Source organism: Copadichromis virginalis, linkage group LG3 (assembly GCF_057382275.1).
Source record: "Copadichromis virginalis isolate Kocher_CV1m ecotype Utaka linkage group LG3, C_Virginalis_male_GT1.1, whole genome shotgun sequence".
NCBI lineage: Eukaryota > Metazoa > Chordata > Actinopteri > Cichliformes > Cichlidae > Copadichromis > Copadichromis virginalis.
In genome coordinates this window covers 28,664,850-28,681,180 of record NC_140620.1, presented here as the reverse complement: position 1 = coordinate 28,681,180, position 16,331 = coordinate 28,664,850, and the positions used below count along the sequence as shown (strand labels likewise).

The 16,331-nt window shown below is 41.7% G+C and overlaps 2 protein-coding genes across 2 annotated transcripts; both read left to right on the top strand.

The window, feature by feature from the left end:
• Nucleotides 1-4,805: 4,805 nt before the first annotated feature.
• Nucleotides 4,806-7,058, top strand: LOC146713946 (HLA class II histocompatibility antigen, DR alpha chain-like). The gene is made up of 4 exons (XM_085450542.1): nt 4,806-4,934; nt 5,018-5,266; nt 5,988-6,272; nt 6,531-7,058. Exons 1-4 carry the CDS (start codon nt 4,877-4,879, stop codon nt 6,668-6,670), a joined length of 732 nt encoding a protein of 243 aa, XP_085306668.1. The 5' UTR covers nt 4,806-4,876; the 3' UTR covers nt 6,671-7,058.
• Nucleotides 7,059-12,495: 5,437 nt separating this feature from the next.
• Nucleotides 12,496-16,004, top strand: LOC146713945 (H-2 class II histocompatibility antigen, E-S beta chain-like). Its single transcript, XM_085450541.1, has 6 exons — nt 12,496-12,608; nt 12,810-13,082; nt 14,646-14,859; nt 14,939-15,006; nt 15,101-15,223; nt 15,806-16,004. Exons 1-6 carry the CDS (start codon nt 12,554-12,556, stop codon nt 15,826-15,828), a joined length of 756 nt encoding a protein of 251 aa, XP_085306667.1. The 5' UTR covers nt 12,496-12,553; the 3' UTR covers nt 15,829-16,004.
• Nucleotides 16,005-16,331: the final 327 nt, after the last annotated feature.

Sequence of the window (16,331 nt, the reverse complement as noted above, 5' to 3'; positions counted from 1 at the left end):
TAGGTCTAGCAGTGATGAGGCCTGGGTTTAATTTAAACTGGGTTTGCATTTAAACTGAAGCTTTTTCTTAATAAATTAAATATAATTTAATAACTGCACATTTTTCTTACTAGGGTTATTTTTTAAAGTGTATATTTTTAATGATATGAAACATCTAAATGTGACAAATATGCAAAAACTAAGAAATGAGTAAGGGGCAAATACTTTTCACATAACTCTATTACTGTCACGGCTGCCGAGGCGAGCCGTGTGGATTTAGAAGGAGGACCCAAGATGCAGGCAGTGGATGAGATACCGGTGGTTTTATTTACAGAGGTGTAGTGGCAAACAAACAGTGGGGCATAACAAACAACTAAAGACACCTAAACTGGGAGAACTAAAATAACAGACCTGGGAGCATATGACAACGGATGATGAATAGCAGAGAGACGCAGACGAGGAACAGGACTCCGTGGAACACAGGGTAACAGACTGACACAGAGTTACACAGACTGACACGGAGGAACACATACAAACCGGCAACAGGCAGGAGAACACACAGGGCTTAAATACACACACCAGTAATCAGGGGATGACAGACAGGAGGGCAACACAGCTGGGAGGAATCTGGGCTGACGGGACAGGGGAAACGTAAACTGATCACACTCACATACGACGCGGACCTTCACAATAAAACAGGAAACTCAGATACATGGAACCAGACAAGACATTGAACTAAACAGACAGATTCAGATGCAGACTCAGAGGCAGATCGAAAATATAACACACAGAACTCAAACAATAATAATCATCATCAACTAGAAAATGATAACTAAAAGCGCTGGGTCACCGACCCAGGACCATGACAGTACCCCCCCCCCCCCACAAGGGCGGGCTCCAGACCGCCCAACAGAAGCACAAAAAACAGCCAAAAACAGAAAACAACCCAACCAGGGTGGGCGGCGGGGGACCAGGAAGGAGGGACAGAGCCCAGAAAGACCCAGAAGGTCAAGTTCAGGGGGCCGACCCGGAGGCCGACAGCGCAGGAGGCCAAAACAGTTCAGTTCCGGGGGCCGACCGTGTGGACGGCAACTGCGACGACGGGCAAACAGTTCCGGGGGCCGGCCACGCGGAAGGCAGTGGCGGCGACAGAGCAGATCCGGGGGCCGGCCACGCGGAAGGCAGTGGCGGCGTTCAGGAGGGCGTCCACGGTGGCGGAGATGCCCAACAAGCGGCCTGGCAGATGACCGACGATGTGGAGGCGGTAGTAGGGGACCTGAAGGCTGCGTGGCCCCTGCAGCCCCAGGCGAAGCGGAGGCTGGACCAGACGAGGCGGAAGCTGATGCGGAGGCTGGACGAGGCGGAAGCTGATGCGGAGGCTGGACGAGGCTGGACCAGACGGGGATGCGGAGGCCGGACCAGACGAGGCTGAAGCAGAAGCGGAGGCCGGACCAGACGAGGCTGAAGCAGAAGCGGAGGCCGGACCAGGCGAGGCTGAAGCAGAAGCGGAGGCCGGACCAGGCGAGGCTGAAGCAGAAGCGGAGGCCGGACCAGGCGAGGATGAAGACACGGAGGCCGGACCAGGCGAGGATGAAGACACGGAGGCCGGACCAGGCGATGATGAAGCGGAGGCTGGACCAGGTGAAGCGGATGAAGCCGAAGCATGCGCTGGACCAGGCGACGCTGAGGATGCTGAATCCGGACCAGGCGACGGCGTGGAGGATACAGACGGAGGCGCTGCAGCAGATGGCGGCATGGATGAAACTGCTGCTGCAAGCGTGGATGAGGCTGCTGGTGGAGCAGCTGGTGGCTGGATGGGCTCCTCGGGCCCCCCAGCTGACGAGAAAGGAGGCTGGACGGGCTCCTCGGGCCCCCCAGCTGACGAGGCAGATGGCTGGACGGGCTCCTCGGGCCCCCCAGCAAAAACAGTCTCAGAACCAGTGGGCACTGGAGCCCCTGGCACACACAGAACAGAACCAGCAGGTGCGGAGACTTCTGGCAGGAACGCAACAGAACCAGCAGGCACACGGGCCTCTGGCAGGAACGCAACAGGACCAGCAGGCACACGGGCCTCTGGCAAACACATAACGGCCTGCAGCTGCGCAGAGCATTGACCCTGCTCAGACAGCGACAGCTCTGTGCAGTCCTCAGCTGGCTTCTTAAACTCCAGGGGTCCAGAGTCTGATGGGGGCTGAAACCCAGCCTCTGGGGAGGCCCTGGAGTGCATCTCAGTCTCAGAACTGGCCAGCCTTTGAGGAATGTTGACATTGTTCTTGGGTTTGTCTCTCTGCTTAGAGTACGGAGTTGTTGAACTGTCCGTTATGGGTTGGACTGACATGGCTTGCTGTACAGGAGGAGTAGGTGAAGGTGATGGCTGAACAGGTGGTGGAGCAACTGACACAGGATGCAGGGCTGGTGACTGCTGAACAGGAGGCTGAACTGAGGATAAAGCTAATGATTCTTCTGCTAACCGGGCTACTGACTGGGCCATGGATTGTAACAGGGTTTGTAATAAGTCTGGCTGTGACTGTAATTGAGCTATGGATTGTGAGGCTGAATGTGGCGGAGGTGGCGACTGGGCTTCCGGCCGGGCGGCTAACTGAGCTTCCGGCCGGGCGGCTAACTGAGCTACCTGCTGGGCAGCTGGCTCAACAAACACAGCCCCGGAATAAACAGTCATTCGAGCTGGCGAAACAGACGGAGTGTCTTTTCCACTCACCACAGCCGGCAGTTCCGAAGTCCTACTCTCCGGCTGTGGGGCGACGTGCCGACGGCGCGATCGTCGCTTCCTCCCGGGCGAAACCTTCACCGCCGGGCCGGGCAAAACCTTCACCGCCGGGCCGGGCAAAACCTTCACCGCCAGGCTGGGTTGGGAAGCGGTAGCGGCTGGAGGGCGAAGGTGCAGCTCATTAAGGAGGAAGTCCCGTGCCAGCGGGTGAAGCGAGTCTAGCAGCCAGGAGTGTGCAGAGAGTAGCTGCTGTAGCCTGGCTTCTACAGCGCGGTGGAACTCTTCTTCCTCCTGCTCGAGCCACAGGTTTACCAACCTTGCGACCGTGTCGGTTACCTCCTCCCGAAACTCCTGGGTAGGTGCGAATGCTGCTGGGTCCATGTTGGCCGGTTCGTACTGTCACGGCTGCCGAGGCGAGCCGTGTGGATTTAGAAGGAGGACCCAAGATGCAGGCAGTGGATGAGATACCGGTGGTTTTATTTACAGAGGTGTAGTGGCAAACAAACAGTGGGGCATAACAAACAACTAAAGACACCTAAACTGGGAGAACTAAAATAACAGACCTGGGAGCATATGACAACGGATGATGAATAGCAGAGAGACGCAGACGAGGAACAGGACTCCGTGGAACACAGGGTAACAGACTGACACAGAGTTACACAGACTGACACGGAGGAACACATACAAACCGGCAACAGGCAGGAGAACACACAGGGCTTAAATACACACACCAGTAATCAGGGGATGACAGACAGGAGGGCAACACAGCTGGGAGGAATCTGGGCTGACGGGACAGGGGAAACGTAAACTGATCACACTCACATACGACGCGGACCTTCACAATAAAACAGGAAACTCAGATACATGGAACCAGACAAGACATTGACCTAAACAGACAGATTCAGATGCAGACTCAGAGGCAGATCGAAAATATAACACACAGAACTCAAACAATAATAATCATCATCATCATAAACTAGAAAATGATAACTAAAAGCGCTGGGTCACCGACCCAGGACCATGACAATTACAGCATATCATTTTTCAGATGCTGCTTGTTATTAAAGAGAGGAGGCTTTCTCATGCAACCTTTCCAAAAAAGCGATGCATGTTCCATCTTTTTTTACTGTCTGAGCCTATCAATTGATCCAGAATTTCTTCCACAGTTAGCAGTGGTGAGTCATCAGGGCCTGATGTATGGAAGTAAGTGAAAAGCTAATTTGCAAAGCAAAATTCCAAGCCTTTTGCCTTGCAAATGCAGTGAAGGCTTGGGCGTTTGGCTTCATTTGCTTATCTCTATCTTTCTTTGAAATTATTTCTCTAGTCCCAGGTGGCGTTGTCCTTCGACACCTGTTCAGAATCATCTCGTCATGCCCTTCTTGATAACCTCTAATTCTGCTGACATCTGTTTATGTTAATTCCAGAAATGAACCAGTAACACCACAGTGACTACATCCATCTTTTATGTACAGTCTGTGATCTAAACACATGTTTGTTTTTACACTTAATAAAGTAAATACATTTTAATCACTATAAGAAGAAACCTGTCTTATCTCGGAGGAAAATGGGAGTCCATAAAGTTCTAAGGGGTAGGGACAGAGTAGACACATCAACATTTATTATGATGGAAGTGAGTGAAACACTTTTAATTCAGTTCTTTAATCTTAAACTACATCTCAAATTTTATACACTGATCTGTTATCTAAGTAAAGTCCTTATCTGCATATTAGCTGCACATGAATGCATGTTACCTCATGAATCACTCGTCTTTTACAAATAATCTAAGAAATGGAAAATCAGACACATCTGATTTTTTTCTGATGTGTCTGATGCTTGAGATGATTCAATCTGAAAACTCTAAATGACTTTAAACATTACAATTTAGTTTTTATTTTACAGAAATATATTTTAAAAGTTTTAGTTCAAAATTTGCAAAGTATTGTCTACATGATACAAATAAAGTCACTTTGATGTATTAGTTTTAAATTACAGAATGACTAACAAAGAACAGAAATGTTTATTTCTAAGAGGCTGTATCACATCACGAGCTGTGAGCTCTGTGATTGGCTGTGTGTGTGTTAGAGCTCACCTGCTGCTGCACTTTCTGCCAGTTCACTCAGAGACTTCATACAGTCACAGTTTAACTCTATTCGTCAGTGAGAACTGCCGATGAAGATGAAGGAGCTGCTCCTCTTCCTCTCCTATGTGCTCTGGGGCTCTGCTGATGGTGAGTTTCTCTCTTTAAACTGACAGACAGTCAGCTGCTTATTGATCAGAATATCAGCATTTAATTGCATTAATGTGTTTCAGCTCTACATACAGACATCCATGTCGTTGGCTGTTCATACATTCATGGAGGGGTCATGTTTGGACTGAATCGTGAAGAACTTTGGTACGCAGACTTTGAGAAACAGATGGATGTTTATCCTCAGCCACCTTTTGTTCAACCCATCAGCTTCGGAGATGGAGCTTATAAAATCGCCGTGGCTAATTTATATGGCTGCAGACAGTTCCTGCAGCTTAGTGAGACGGCTATGAAGGACTTCCCTCCACGACGTGGTAAACACATAAAGGCACACACAAACTGATAACAACATTCAATCTACATTAATCAACTAAAATAGGGAATTAAATTTACTTTGATGTAAATGTTGTCATCAGTGTCACGTGATTAATGAGGTTAGGTTATAAATGATGTGGTGTGTGGTGGGTTTCATAAACCAGAATCAGAATACTTTATTATTCCCAGAAGAAATTACGTGGTCGCACTTTCTCCAAGACAGTGAGAACAGTAGCAGACTAAACTAAGTTAAATATTACAACATATTACAAAGTTACAAAATATAAAAATAGCTCAAGTATAAATATCCAAGTATATTACACAAATTATATATTTGGCTGACATAGGGGTGTCCATCTTACTGTATGTTCCATACTTTCCCAGTACAAACCATTACTAACTCACAAACCTCTACATTTATTTGTTTTGAAGATTTTCTTCAACACTTTCAAGTTCCAAAAGCTCAAGATTTTCATTTCAGGTTTTAGAGCAGGAGGTTCTATACGGGTCCCACTGACCATTTCACTGCCATATGACTGTTTGGTATTTTATCACATGTATATTCTCATTGAAGTTTCTTTATTGAAAACTCTGTTGTGTTTCCATGCTGATAGACCTGACAGGCTCATTGAGGGAGTAACTTATCTAAGATTAAGACAAGAGATATTCTACTCTGCGGATTCCTTGACCATCATCGAACTGACTTGTGTTTGTGTACAGATGCTCCTTCAGGTGTGACGATCTACACCAGAAACGAGGTGGAGCTCAGAGCTAAAAACACTTTGGTCTGTCATGTGACTGGTTTCTATCCTGCTCCTGTCAAAGTCTCCTGGACCAAGAATGGACAGATTACGACTGGAGGATCCAGCATCAACAATCCCTATCCCAACAAAAATGGAACCTTCACCCAGATCGCCAGACTGCAGTTCATCCCACAGCAGGGAGACGTCTACAGCTGTACAGTGGAACATCTGGGTCTGACCAAACCACTGATCAAGATCTATAGTGAGAAACACTTTTATTTAAACAGAGGAGACAGACTGAAATACAGAGACAATAGTGCATAATTATGAAGTTTCATGTCTTCGTGTTTCTGTCTGCAGATTTCACAAAGCCTTGGCTGAGTATTAACCTGAACAGCTAACTTTAGTTAATGAGCTGACAGTTTTCAGCTCATGCAGTTCACATTATTGAGCTGTAATTAATCAGAACGATTAAGTCTGAACGATTGTGTCTGTGTCATGTGTCTGTTTCTGCCTCCAGATGTGGACACACCTGAGACGCCTGAGAAACATAAGCCCAGCCTTGGACCTGCAGTGTTCTGTGGACTCGGTGTGATTATCGGCGTGCTCTGTGCTGCAGGTGGAACCTTCTTCATCCTCAAAGCAAACAAATGCATCTGATCGTCTGTGGTTGATGATGTCAACCACAGACATCATCAACCACAGTGCTTGTGTAGACAATGTCGTTTAAGGATGCTGCTCTGCTCTCTGATCTTCATTCATGTGACCCTGGCTGTGTTTACATGGAGCCTTAAGTTCACTTTATTTTCACACTGTTAAACAGATTCAGTTTAAAATGCCAGTAACATAAAAATGACAAGTAATATTAACCAATCAGAAAGCTATCCAAAAGGGACTTCATAGTCAGTCTGAAACAATCCATCTGCCTTTTTACGTTTTTTTAAACTCAGTTTTATCTGTTGACTATCTTTGCCTTCATTCCATCTATATGATTCAGACAGATATAAATAAACCTGAATTTGAAATAAATCCTCACCTGTAAACATGAGTCAGTTTTTTGTTTTGTTATATTTCATTAATAATCAGTATCAGCTGAATGATACATGTGTGATCTGCTGGATGAGTGCAACCTAAAAGACCAAACTATTTGTTTAGTAAAGGGTAATATGCAGCAATAAATAACACTTCTAGCAAAGAGAAATATTATCCACTTAGATTTAAGATTTATTGATCTTAGATCTCAGCTGCCTCACTCACTGTCCAGAAGTGTTATGTGTTTCACTACTGCATTGCAATGTGGGATATCTAATAGTCACCTGGAAGAACAACAGACACACATTATGCCCCTATCCTGGACTAAACCAATCAGAGATAGTCAGGGGCGGGACTTCTCTGATTGGCCGTGAAATTTAAAGTGAAACAACACAAAACACTGCAAACCACAACACAATTAAATATAAATTAAAATATGAAAACAAAAAGAAGATGCACATTCTCTGTCATATGGGCTTGCATGAATAAACCTTCTGAATCCTTCTGAATCATCTGCAACTGAAAATAGTTCTGGATTATTACCTTTCTAGTGTGACGTTGTTGTCCCTGGCTCTCTTTCTCTCTCTTTCCCTCCTGAGGGTGAGAGAAAGAAAAAAAAAGGCTCGTGTCGTTCACTTCAAAGACTCTAAGAGCCGTTTCGTTCGCAACTGACACATCACTAGAATAAGGCAATGTCGATTCATTAAATCCTGAATCGACTTTTAAACATAAACGTATTTTGCCAGAAACGCCAGATTCTCAGATTAAAGCTCACAAAACTATTTCAACAACCACCAAACAGCAAATGAGAGCAGGTACACGGATTCCACACAAAGACGTAAACACAGAGCGGACCCGACGCAACAGAATCAACTTTGTCTTTCTCGGCTTTCTCACCCGACGGCCCGTAGACGGACACGCTGTCGGAGCTCTGTGTTTACGTCTTTTTGCGCTGATTCTGAGCTTCAGGTTTTGTCTCTCTCCAACCAAAATTCACCGAGCCAGCAGCAAAAGAAGCAGCAAACTACGCTTCACATTTGATAAATGTCGTCATGAATTCCCTCTGACTTTTGCTGTTTTGCTTCCACCACGATAAAAATCACACTTCATGCACAGCTAGCTCTCTCTCTCTCTCTCTGTACTTCAAGAACAGTTTCCCGTCTCAAATCTGTTTTCTGCATTATTCATTCGCTTATTACCCAACAGTCTACCGTTGATTACAGCGCTGTCGGCCGCTGTATTTTTCTTTTCTTTTCTTTTTTTTTCACTTAAATGACCTCGGACAAGAAAGCATAGTTTCTGCTGTTCAATACTGAAGAAAAATAAACTTTTTAAAATTATGCAAAATTACAGAATATTTTTAAGGTTATCTGCTATAAAAAGCCAGGCCAGAAAAATCTCCTTCTTGTTTTTCTGTGTTTTATTCTCAGTTACTTTGACACAAAAGCATCTGCTGTGATGTTCACAATTCTGATGAAGTCTCACATACATCAGTACTGATAAATGATGAGAATTATAATATTTCTGACAGTCTGAGGCTAAATTGAATCGAATCAGGACTTTGAGAACCAGAATCGAATGGATTATTGAAATCAGTGATGATACCCAGCCCTAGTGAGGCCCGACAGAAGTGGATGTAGCTGTGGGTAATAAGAAAAGATGAAAATAACTATTGATAACTTTTTTGTTAAGTTAAGGCCTGATCCATCTGAAGTTCATAGCCAGCTCTGACACAGTGCCATTAATCTTTGAATGCTGAAAAAACACAGTGTATCCAGAAAACACATTATATGCTGCAATAAATGCACTGCCCAAGTGCCCCCTCTCCCCACTGCCTTTCAGCAGCATGCAACAGCAAACAGGTCGTCAGAGGAGGCTGATGTGATGATTAAGCTTAACATTGTCTACAATATTGCCAAATCACTTTAAGTACAAGATTGTTAGTTAATAATTTACAAATGAATATTGTCTGTATGGACTGCAATTTCCCCTCCAAAAAAGTGCACATGTAAAACTGCGGTTTTAAGCGATGCAGTTGAAATATTTGAGTGCGCCTAACTTTTGTGCCGGTGCGCCTAACTTGCACCGTTGATGTGAGTTTCTACTCAGGGTTTTTTCTTCCAGTACAGAGCAGAAATGTTTTTGTTAAGATACTGGATACTTCGTGTTTTTCTCCACAATTGTAATTATAAGCTAGATATATTTCTTCTAATGAAATTAGTTTGCTAACACCAACAGGGATGAGTCAGGGAGTCAGTTGGGCTTGTGAATCATGATTCATGCGTTTGGAGTCTTTCTTATAAGTTAATTTATGAGGCTGATACTTTTACTGTTGCTACCACTCTACATGATTTAAATAACCAGATCCTGCAATGAGTGATTTAAAGTATGTCTCTCTGAATGTAAAAGGGATAAACAATGTTAAAGTAGTGTCTGATGCCTCTGTTTTACCAGATTGAGTAAGTTTTGATAATACATGAGAAACCAGTGCTGCTCAATTTGCCATCATGTGCAGTAGCCTTTCAAAAGCATTCCTATGCCTATGAGTTGACAAAGGACAAAGCAAGATTTAGTTGTCTTTAATGTTGACAACCTGATGATGATGAACTGAATATGATGAATATAAAAAATTACACTACAGAGAAATAGAAGTGAAATATTATTACACATTAGTGTGTTATTATTAAACTGCATTTGTAGTAAAAAAACAAGCTGTGTAAAGTGTAATCTTATTTCTCCGAACATTTCATTATTCATTTCGACACCAAATTGAGAGGAGTTAAAACTAAAAAGTTAAGACTGGCCCTAGAGTAAATTTTACTCTAATTTTGAGTGGGACAAAAGGTTATTTGAAACAGAGTTGAAATCAACTCTGCAAAACTGACACTCATTTTTTTACTGTGTAGAGTCACGTGACCACAGCATCACCTGTTAACAGGAAGAACTCTCACAGAGGTTTTTTGGATAGTTTATCACACCACCCTGCCACATCCCTCGGGATGAATAAAGTACGATCAATCAATCAATCAATCAATCAATCAATCAATCAATCAATCAATCAATCAATCAATCAATCAATCAATCAATGAATCAATCAATGAATCAATGAATCAATGAATGAGTCAATCAATCAATCAATCAATCAATCAATCAATCAATCAATCAGTGAATCAATCAATGAATCAATGAATGAATGAATGAGTCAATCAATCAATCAATCAATCAATCAATCAATTAATCCCTTTCTTCTCTAGCTAATGCAGTGCCAGGTGTTAATGTGACCGAGGATTAAGCTGGTAGCATTATGTGGTCCAAAGTTTTTGGACTGTTCAAATTGAAACATATGACCCATTTGTTCAGATAAAGATAAACCAAATACAACATGATTTGGCTTCTATAAAGTGTGATATTATTTTCTGTTTTGGATGATCAGTAAAGCAGAGATACTGGAACCAGCACGTTCATCATGTTTATTGTAACAGATGACAGTAAATGTTGGACTAAGTGAAGCTGGAAGATGTGATTCACCACCAGAGATGGGCAGTAACTGTAAACCGATTACTTTTTTCAAGTAACAAGTAAAGTAAGGGATTACTATTGCAATAAAGGTAATTAGATTACTGTTACTTTCCAGTAAGCACGCTGCGTTACTGCATTGCTAAACTGTAATTTTGGCAGTCCCTCATTCCGTGTGCTTCATATTCCGGTTTGCCTGTCCTGTCTCGTCAGATAGATTCTGTTCGGCTGTGTTCCCCAGGTGTGTGCCAAGCTAAAGCTTGTCTCACGACAATGATATTAGCATGTGTGACATTCGTGGTAACAGACTTGTGCAGATCAACAATGGATTATATATCGAGTGCGGGAGAGAGTATGACTGTGCCGCCTTTAAAGCATGGAAGTACTGACCTTACTTTGAGTTTGTTTCATAAAAAGTGACAAAAACATTAGTGTCCGCTATACACTGAAAACTTCTTTCTACAGCGAAAAAAACCCATAAACTTCTGAGCAAGCACCAAGTACGCTGCCACAGGAATGTGAAATTCACAGAGAAACTCCCGGATCCTTCCACTAACATGACCGCTGCAGCACACCTGCACCAGGGCAAACCTCCGCCTACCCCACTCCTGCTATACAGGTGAAAATAGATTGAAGAGCAACAGGGCTTAGTTCCGCTGAGTCTTGGTATTTATTGATTTTCTGCTGTGTTTTACTTGCATCTATTTGAAAGAGTCAGTGTAAACGCAAAAAAAAATGTTTTATTTTATATGCTGGAATGTGCAGAATATAGGTTTAAATGTTAAACAAATTTCTTCAAGTCAAAGACTGTTGCATTTAATTTAATTTTTGCTTGATGCATAAAGTTAAAAGACTAAAACTAATAAAGCAAGTTTTAAAAACAAACTTTTTCATTTGATTACATTTTATATGATGGATTATGCAGGTAATTATTGCTTTATTACCTATTCAGCTTGTGTGTCATGTTTTTAAAAAGTAACTAACTAAGCAATTAATTACTTTTGAAAACAAGTAATCAGAAAGTAACAGGATTACTTTTTTGGAACCGTAATTAATTAGTTACTGATTTTTTTTCACAGTCACATCATATTAATATAAAAATACAGAAAAAAAATCAGGAAGGGGGCAAACACTTTTTCACTTGTGATTTACCTTGAGGTCAGATCAAATGTCTAACTCTGTAACTGCATGAGTCTGTGGACAGTAATGAAGCTTTTACACTGTCAGTCGGCTCCTCGGAATCATTTACTGTAGAATCACTGATTAAAGATCTGTAGAACTGATCAATAATGTCTTGATACATGCTCAGTCATCCAGGTAAGAAAATTTCAAAAAGTTGATTCTGTTCATCTGGATGTGATGTTTTCAGTGGGAGAAAGATTTCATCACTCATCCATGTAATTTATTCAGTCTCAGCTGACTGCAGGTTCATTAACAGCTTAACTGATGTCCACAGGCTCATGCAGTTCCAGAGTTAGAGATGTGGTTCTGACCTCCGAGTAAATCACCATAATCAATCATGAAAATACTGTTGATGTGTTTATCACACTTAAATGTTTCAGGTCTTCAAACAAATTCAAACTTTACTTTGTCTAACACGTACTGTCATCAATAATGATACTGTATGTAGCGATAAAGTTTACTTTGACTAATGAACATGATGAACCTGCTGGTTCCAGTATATTTGCTTAACGATAGATAATATCACACTTTATAAAAGCAAAATCATTTTGTATTTAGTTTATCTTTATCTGAACAAATAAGTCACAGTGTTTCCATCTGAACAGCCTCAGTCCTCAGTCGCATTAATACCTAGGACTGCATTAGCTAGAGAAAAAAGGGGTGTGGCAGGGTGGGGTTATAAACTACAGATGAAACCTTTCTGAGCGAGTTCTTCCTATTAACAGGTGATGCTGTGATCAAGTGACTATGTCATCTGGCTTTTAAAGCAGCTCTCAGTCAGACTGAGGCAGTTTGTTAAGAGCACTCAGGAACATGGCTTCATCTTTTCTCTGCTTCACCCTCCTCTTCATCAGCATCCGCACTGCAGGTATGATCAATGCACTGATCAACACACTATTACCAATCAATACATCCATCTTTGGTCTGTATATTGTTGATCAATACATGGTTCATTGATCAATAGACTCATCAATATAACATACAGTTTATACTTTATCATCTATTATAGAGCAGGTATGATCAGTTCTCCACAGTCTGCACTTCACTGATGTTCTGTTTTGTTCTTCAGATGGATTTTTAGAGTATAGGGTGGATCGTTGTGAATTTAACTCCACTGCGCTGAAGCACATCGAGTACATCTACTCTCGCTATTACAAGAAGATAGAGTACATCAGGTTCAGCAGCAGTGTGGGGCAGTATGTTGGATTCACTGAGCATGGAGTGAAGCTGGCAATGCTCTGGAACAATGATACTGCACGGCTGAATTCAATGAGACAAATGGTAGTGCAATATTGTTACCATAACATTGATGTTCATGATCGGGCTGTTCTAGCTAAGTCAGGTGAGTGTGTAGTTGCGCAACATCATCAGGGCATCATGTTCAGCCACACAGCGACCAACACTCTGAATCACTCAGTTTAATCCTTAAACTCCTGAAGGTTTAAATTTGTTTAGAAATTTGGAGTCTACTGGAGTTCTGTTTCTTTAAAATTCAAGAAACAAAGTTTTTTAACAATGAAAAGTTTTTTATTAAATTATTTCAGGATTAATTAAAACTTTAATTAGAAGTTAAAAAGTAGAAGATGATTTAACAAATATTTGTGTAAATACAGCTTGCATTGAATGCTGGTGGCAAAACTTGAGCTTCTTCAAATCCGATTTTTTTGTCTGCTTGTTCACACTACAAATAAAATGCGACAGCAAACGCTCTCGTGTGAACCCTTAAAGAGGCCCGCATGTGCAAAAGAAGACGTCACACACAACGCGCTCTGTTTAGACCCAGAGCAACAGTATTGTTTGACTGATGGCCCTTAATATAAAGACTTCGGACTTTACGTTTCCCAATTTTTGCTTTAAGTTATTTTGTTATTTACATAATAATGTAAATAACCTAATAATTATCCTTATTGCTGTTTTAGAGAGGAGTGGTGCTTCAAAGGATAGTTGCAGATTTCTGTCAGAATCTGCAGATTATACAGTATAAATAAAATGTTCATGTTTCTCCAACGCTGTCTTCCCAACAGTTTCACTGGATGGCCAGGAAGCATTTGCTTCCTGATACTGTTAGTGTTAATTAATAATTGCAATTTGAAAAAAAGTGTCTTTTTTTTTTACCAGAATGTCCTTCAATACACTTATTAAACAAATATGTAGGACTGCTTTTTTCCATTTGTGCAACATCTCTAAAATTAGAAATATCCTGTCTCAGAGTGACGCTGAAAAACTAGTTCATTCGAGAGAGTGATATTATGCCCCTTATGTCAAACAGAGTGATTTATGACCCCAATAAATTATTCATGAGCTTAGGGTGTAATAAAGGAAGTAGTAAAAATATGATATTAATAAAATTATGATATTAGAAATTATGAATTAGAAAGAGAAAGCATATTTCTCCTGTATTGGCTTCCCTTCAGTGGCTTCCTGTTAAATCCAGAATTTAATTTAAAATCCTGCTCCTCAATAATAACCTCATCTTATCTTAATGACTTTACAGTGCCATATCATGCCATTAGGCACTTCGCTCTCGCACTGCAGGCTTACTTGTCATTCCTAGAGTATTTAAAAGTAGAATGTGAGGGAGAGCCTTCAGTTTTCTCACCAAAACTCTTGCTCATAGGGGTCATATGATTGTTGCATTTTTTTTCTTATTTCCTTATATTAATGTAGGGATTTTACAATAAATTACATAAAATACAATTTTTACAATAGGCAACTGTTGTGATTTGAAGCAATATAAATAAAATTGATTTGAAATTTGCAATTCTAATTTATTTAATTACAAATAACCAAAATTATGCCATTATTCTGACAGCTAACACATTTTCTATAGGTAGATTACAGATGATTCTATCCCATTACACATAATATTGCCACAATGGTAATATAATGTCTGTGTGGTTTTTAGTTCGGCCCAGTGTCAGAATTAAGTCCAAGACCCCACTTTCTGGTCACCATCCTGCCATGTTGGTCTGCAGCGTCTACGACTTCTTTCCCAGTGAGATCAAAGTGAGCTGGCTCAGAGACGGACAGGAAGTCACCTCTGATGTCACTTCCACTAAGGAGATGGCAAATGGTGATTGGTACTACCAGACTCACTCCTACCTGGAGTACACACCCAGGTCAGTCCACATCAGATCCTGGTTCATTTCCGGATCCATTCTGTGAGTGGTTTGTGAATCAGTGGTCTTTGTGTTGAAGGTCTGGCGAGAACATCTCCTGTGTGGTGGAGCACGCTAGCCTGAAGGAACCTCTGATCACTGACTGGGGTAAATACCTGTCTGTCTGTCCACAGAAATATGTATTTGACTGCTAACCTGTCTGTTTGACTGTTGGCCTCTATCTGTCACCTGTCCGACTCAGAGCCGTCCTCAGACAAATCAACTCCTGAATCAACCACGCTGATTGCCATCGGAGCCTCTATACTGACCCTGGGTCTGATCTTACTTTTGGCTGGATGTTTTCTCTACAGGTGGAAAGCCCCAGGTTAGACCAGGACTCACACTCACAGACCATTTGGCAAGCGTTTATGTCAGCCTTTTTGTTAGCCTGTTTATGTTCTATATTCACTTTCAGCTAGTGAATTTAATTTCTCACAAGTTTAGACAAGTTTTAAGTCCATATTTAGGCCCCAGTCTAATTTCACTGATGCGTTCAAATGTGGTGGATCCCAGCTATCCCTGAATAAGAGGTCTGGATTGGCTCTCCATCTAAAGGGCCTGAGTCTGAGCTTTTATTACAATTTTTTATTCTAATATTGCATTGGAAGCTAAATTACCAATTAACACAATCACATGTGTATTTTTGAACTCTATATTTTATCTGCTGTCCTCTGATTAGATATTAGTCCCTTATTTAGACAACCTCAGCTGCTTCAGGCCTCAGGCATCTCCCTCTCAGACTTATAGGATTTCACACCAGTTCAGACCTGTTTTTCAGAGCAGACAGAGTCCATGCATTTAAACTAGGGACTTCACTGAATCATTGTTGTTGATGTTTGATCGAGATCAGTTGTCCTCATGTGGATAAAGAGTTTCTTATTGACTCTGTCCTTATCTCTTTATCTAGATCATACTCTGTTTTTCAATTAATGAGGCAGGATCCTGATCCTAGTCCTGGCTCTTTCTGATGGAGTAAGAAGCAGCTGATTTGTGTGTTCAGCAGACTCATGATCTCTGGAATGGGCGACTCTGAACCTGATCCATGACCAAACTCATGTATAGATGTTTAATTAATGTCTTTGAACCACAATAAACATAACATTTCACCTGTGTGCTTACTTACATGCATCAACACATTGATGTCACTGTACACTGTTTAAAACCCTTTAGTGTTCTGGTCAACCAATTGGTAGAGCACATTTTCAGGCCCTATATCTAACTGAGGCTTTCACTGAAATTGACCTACCTTATTGAGTCTTTTCTACCAATTGGTTTACATCTGTAATGCCAAAAAAATCCATCAGAAGGCACTGCAAATGGAAACTGTTGGCTCTGCTTATCCCTCTCCCAATAAAACTAAGGTAGGAAGATAACATTTTTTGATATATGATAGTGTTGGAGGACTTACTAAACAGATGTATGTCACTTGACAG

Excerpts from the sequence above, each read along its gene's own strand:
- LOC146713946 (XM_085450542.1), top strand. The coding sequence starts at position 4,877 with ATGAAGATGAAGGAGCTGCTCCTCTTCCTCTCCTATGTGCTCTGGGGC. Across the intron at positions 4,935-5,017 it reads GCTCTGGGGCTCTGCTGATG|CTCTACATACAGACATCCAT; the intron begins GTGAGTTTCTCT and ends AATGTGTTTCAG. Across the intron at positions 5,267-5,987 it reads GGACTTCCCTCCACGACGTG|ATGCTCCTTCAGGTGTGACG; the intron begins GTAAACACATAA and ends GTTTGTGTACAG.
- LOC146713945 (XM_085450541.1), top strand. The coding sequence starts at position 12,554 with ATGGCTTCATCTTTTCTCTGCTTCACCCTCCTCTTCATCAGCATCCGC. Across the intron at positions 15,007-15,100 it reads ACCTCTGATCACTGACTGGG|AGCCGTCCTCAGACAAATCA; the intron begins GTAAATACCTGT and ends TGTCCGACTCAG. Across the intron at positions 15,224-15,805 it reads CTACAGGTGGAAAGCCCCAG|ATCATACTCTGTTTTTCAAT; the intron begins GTTAGACCAGGA and ends CTCTTTATCTAG.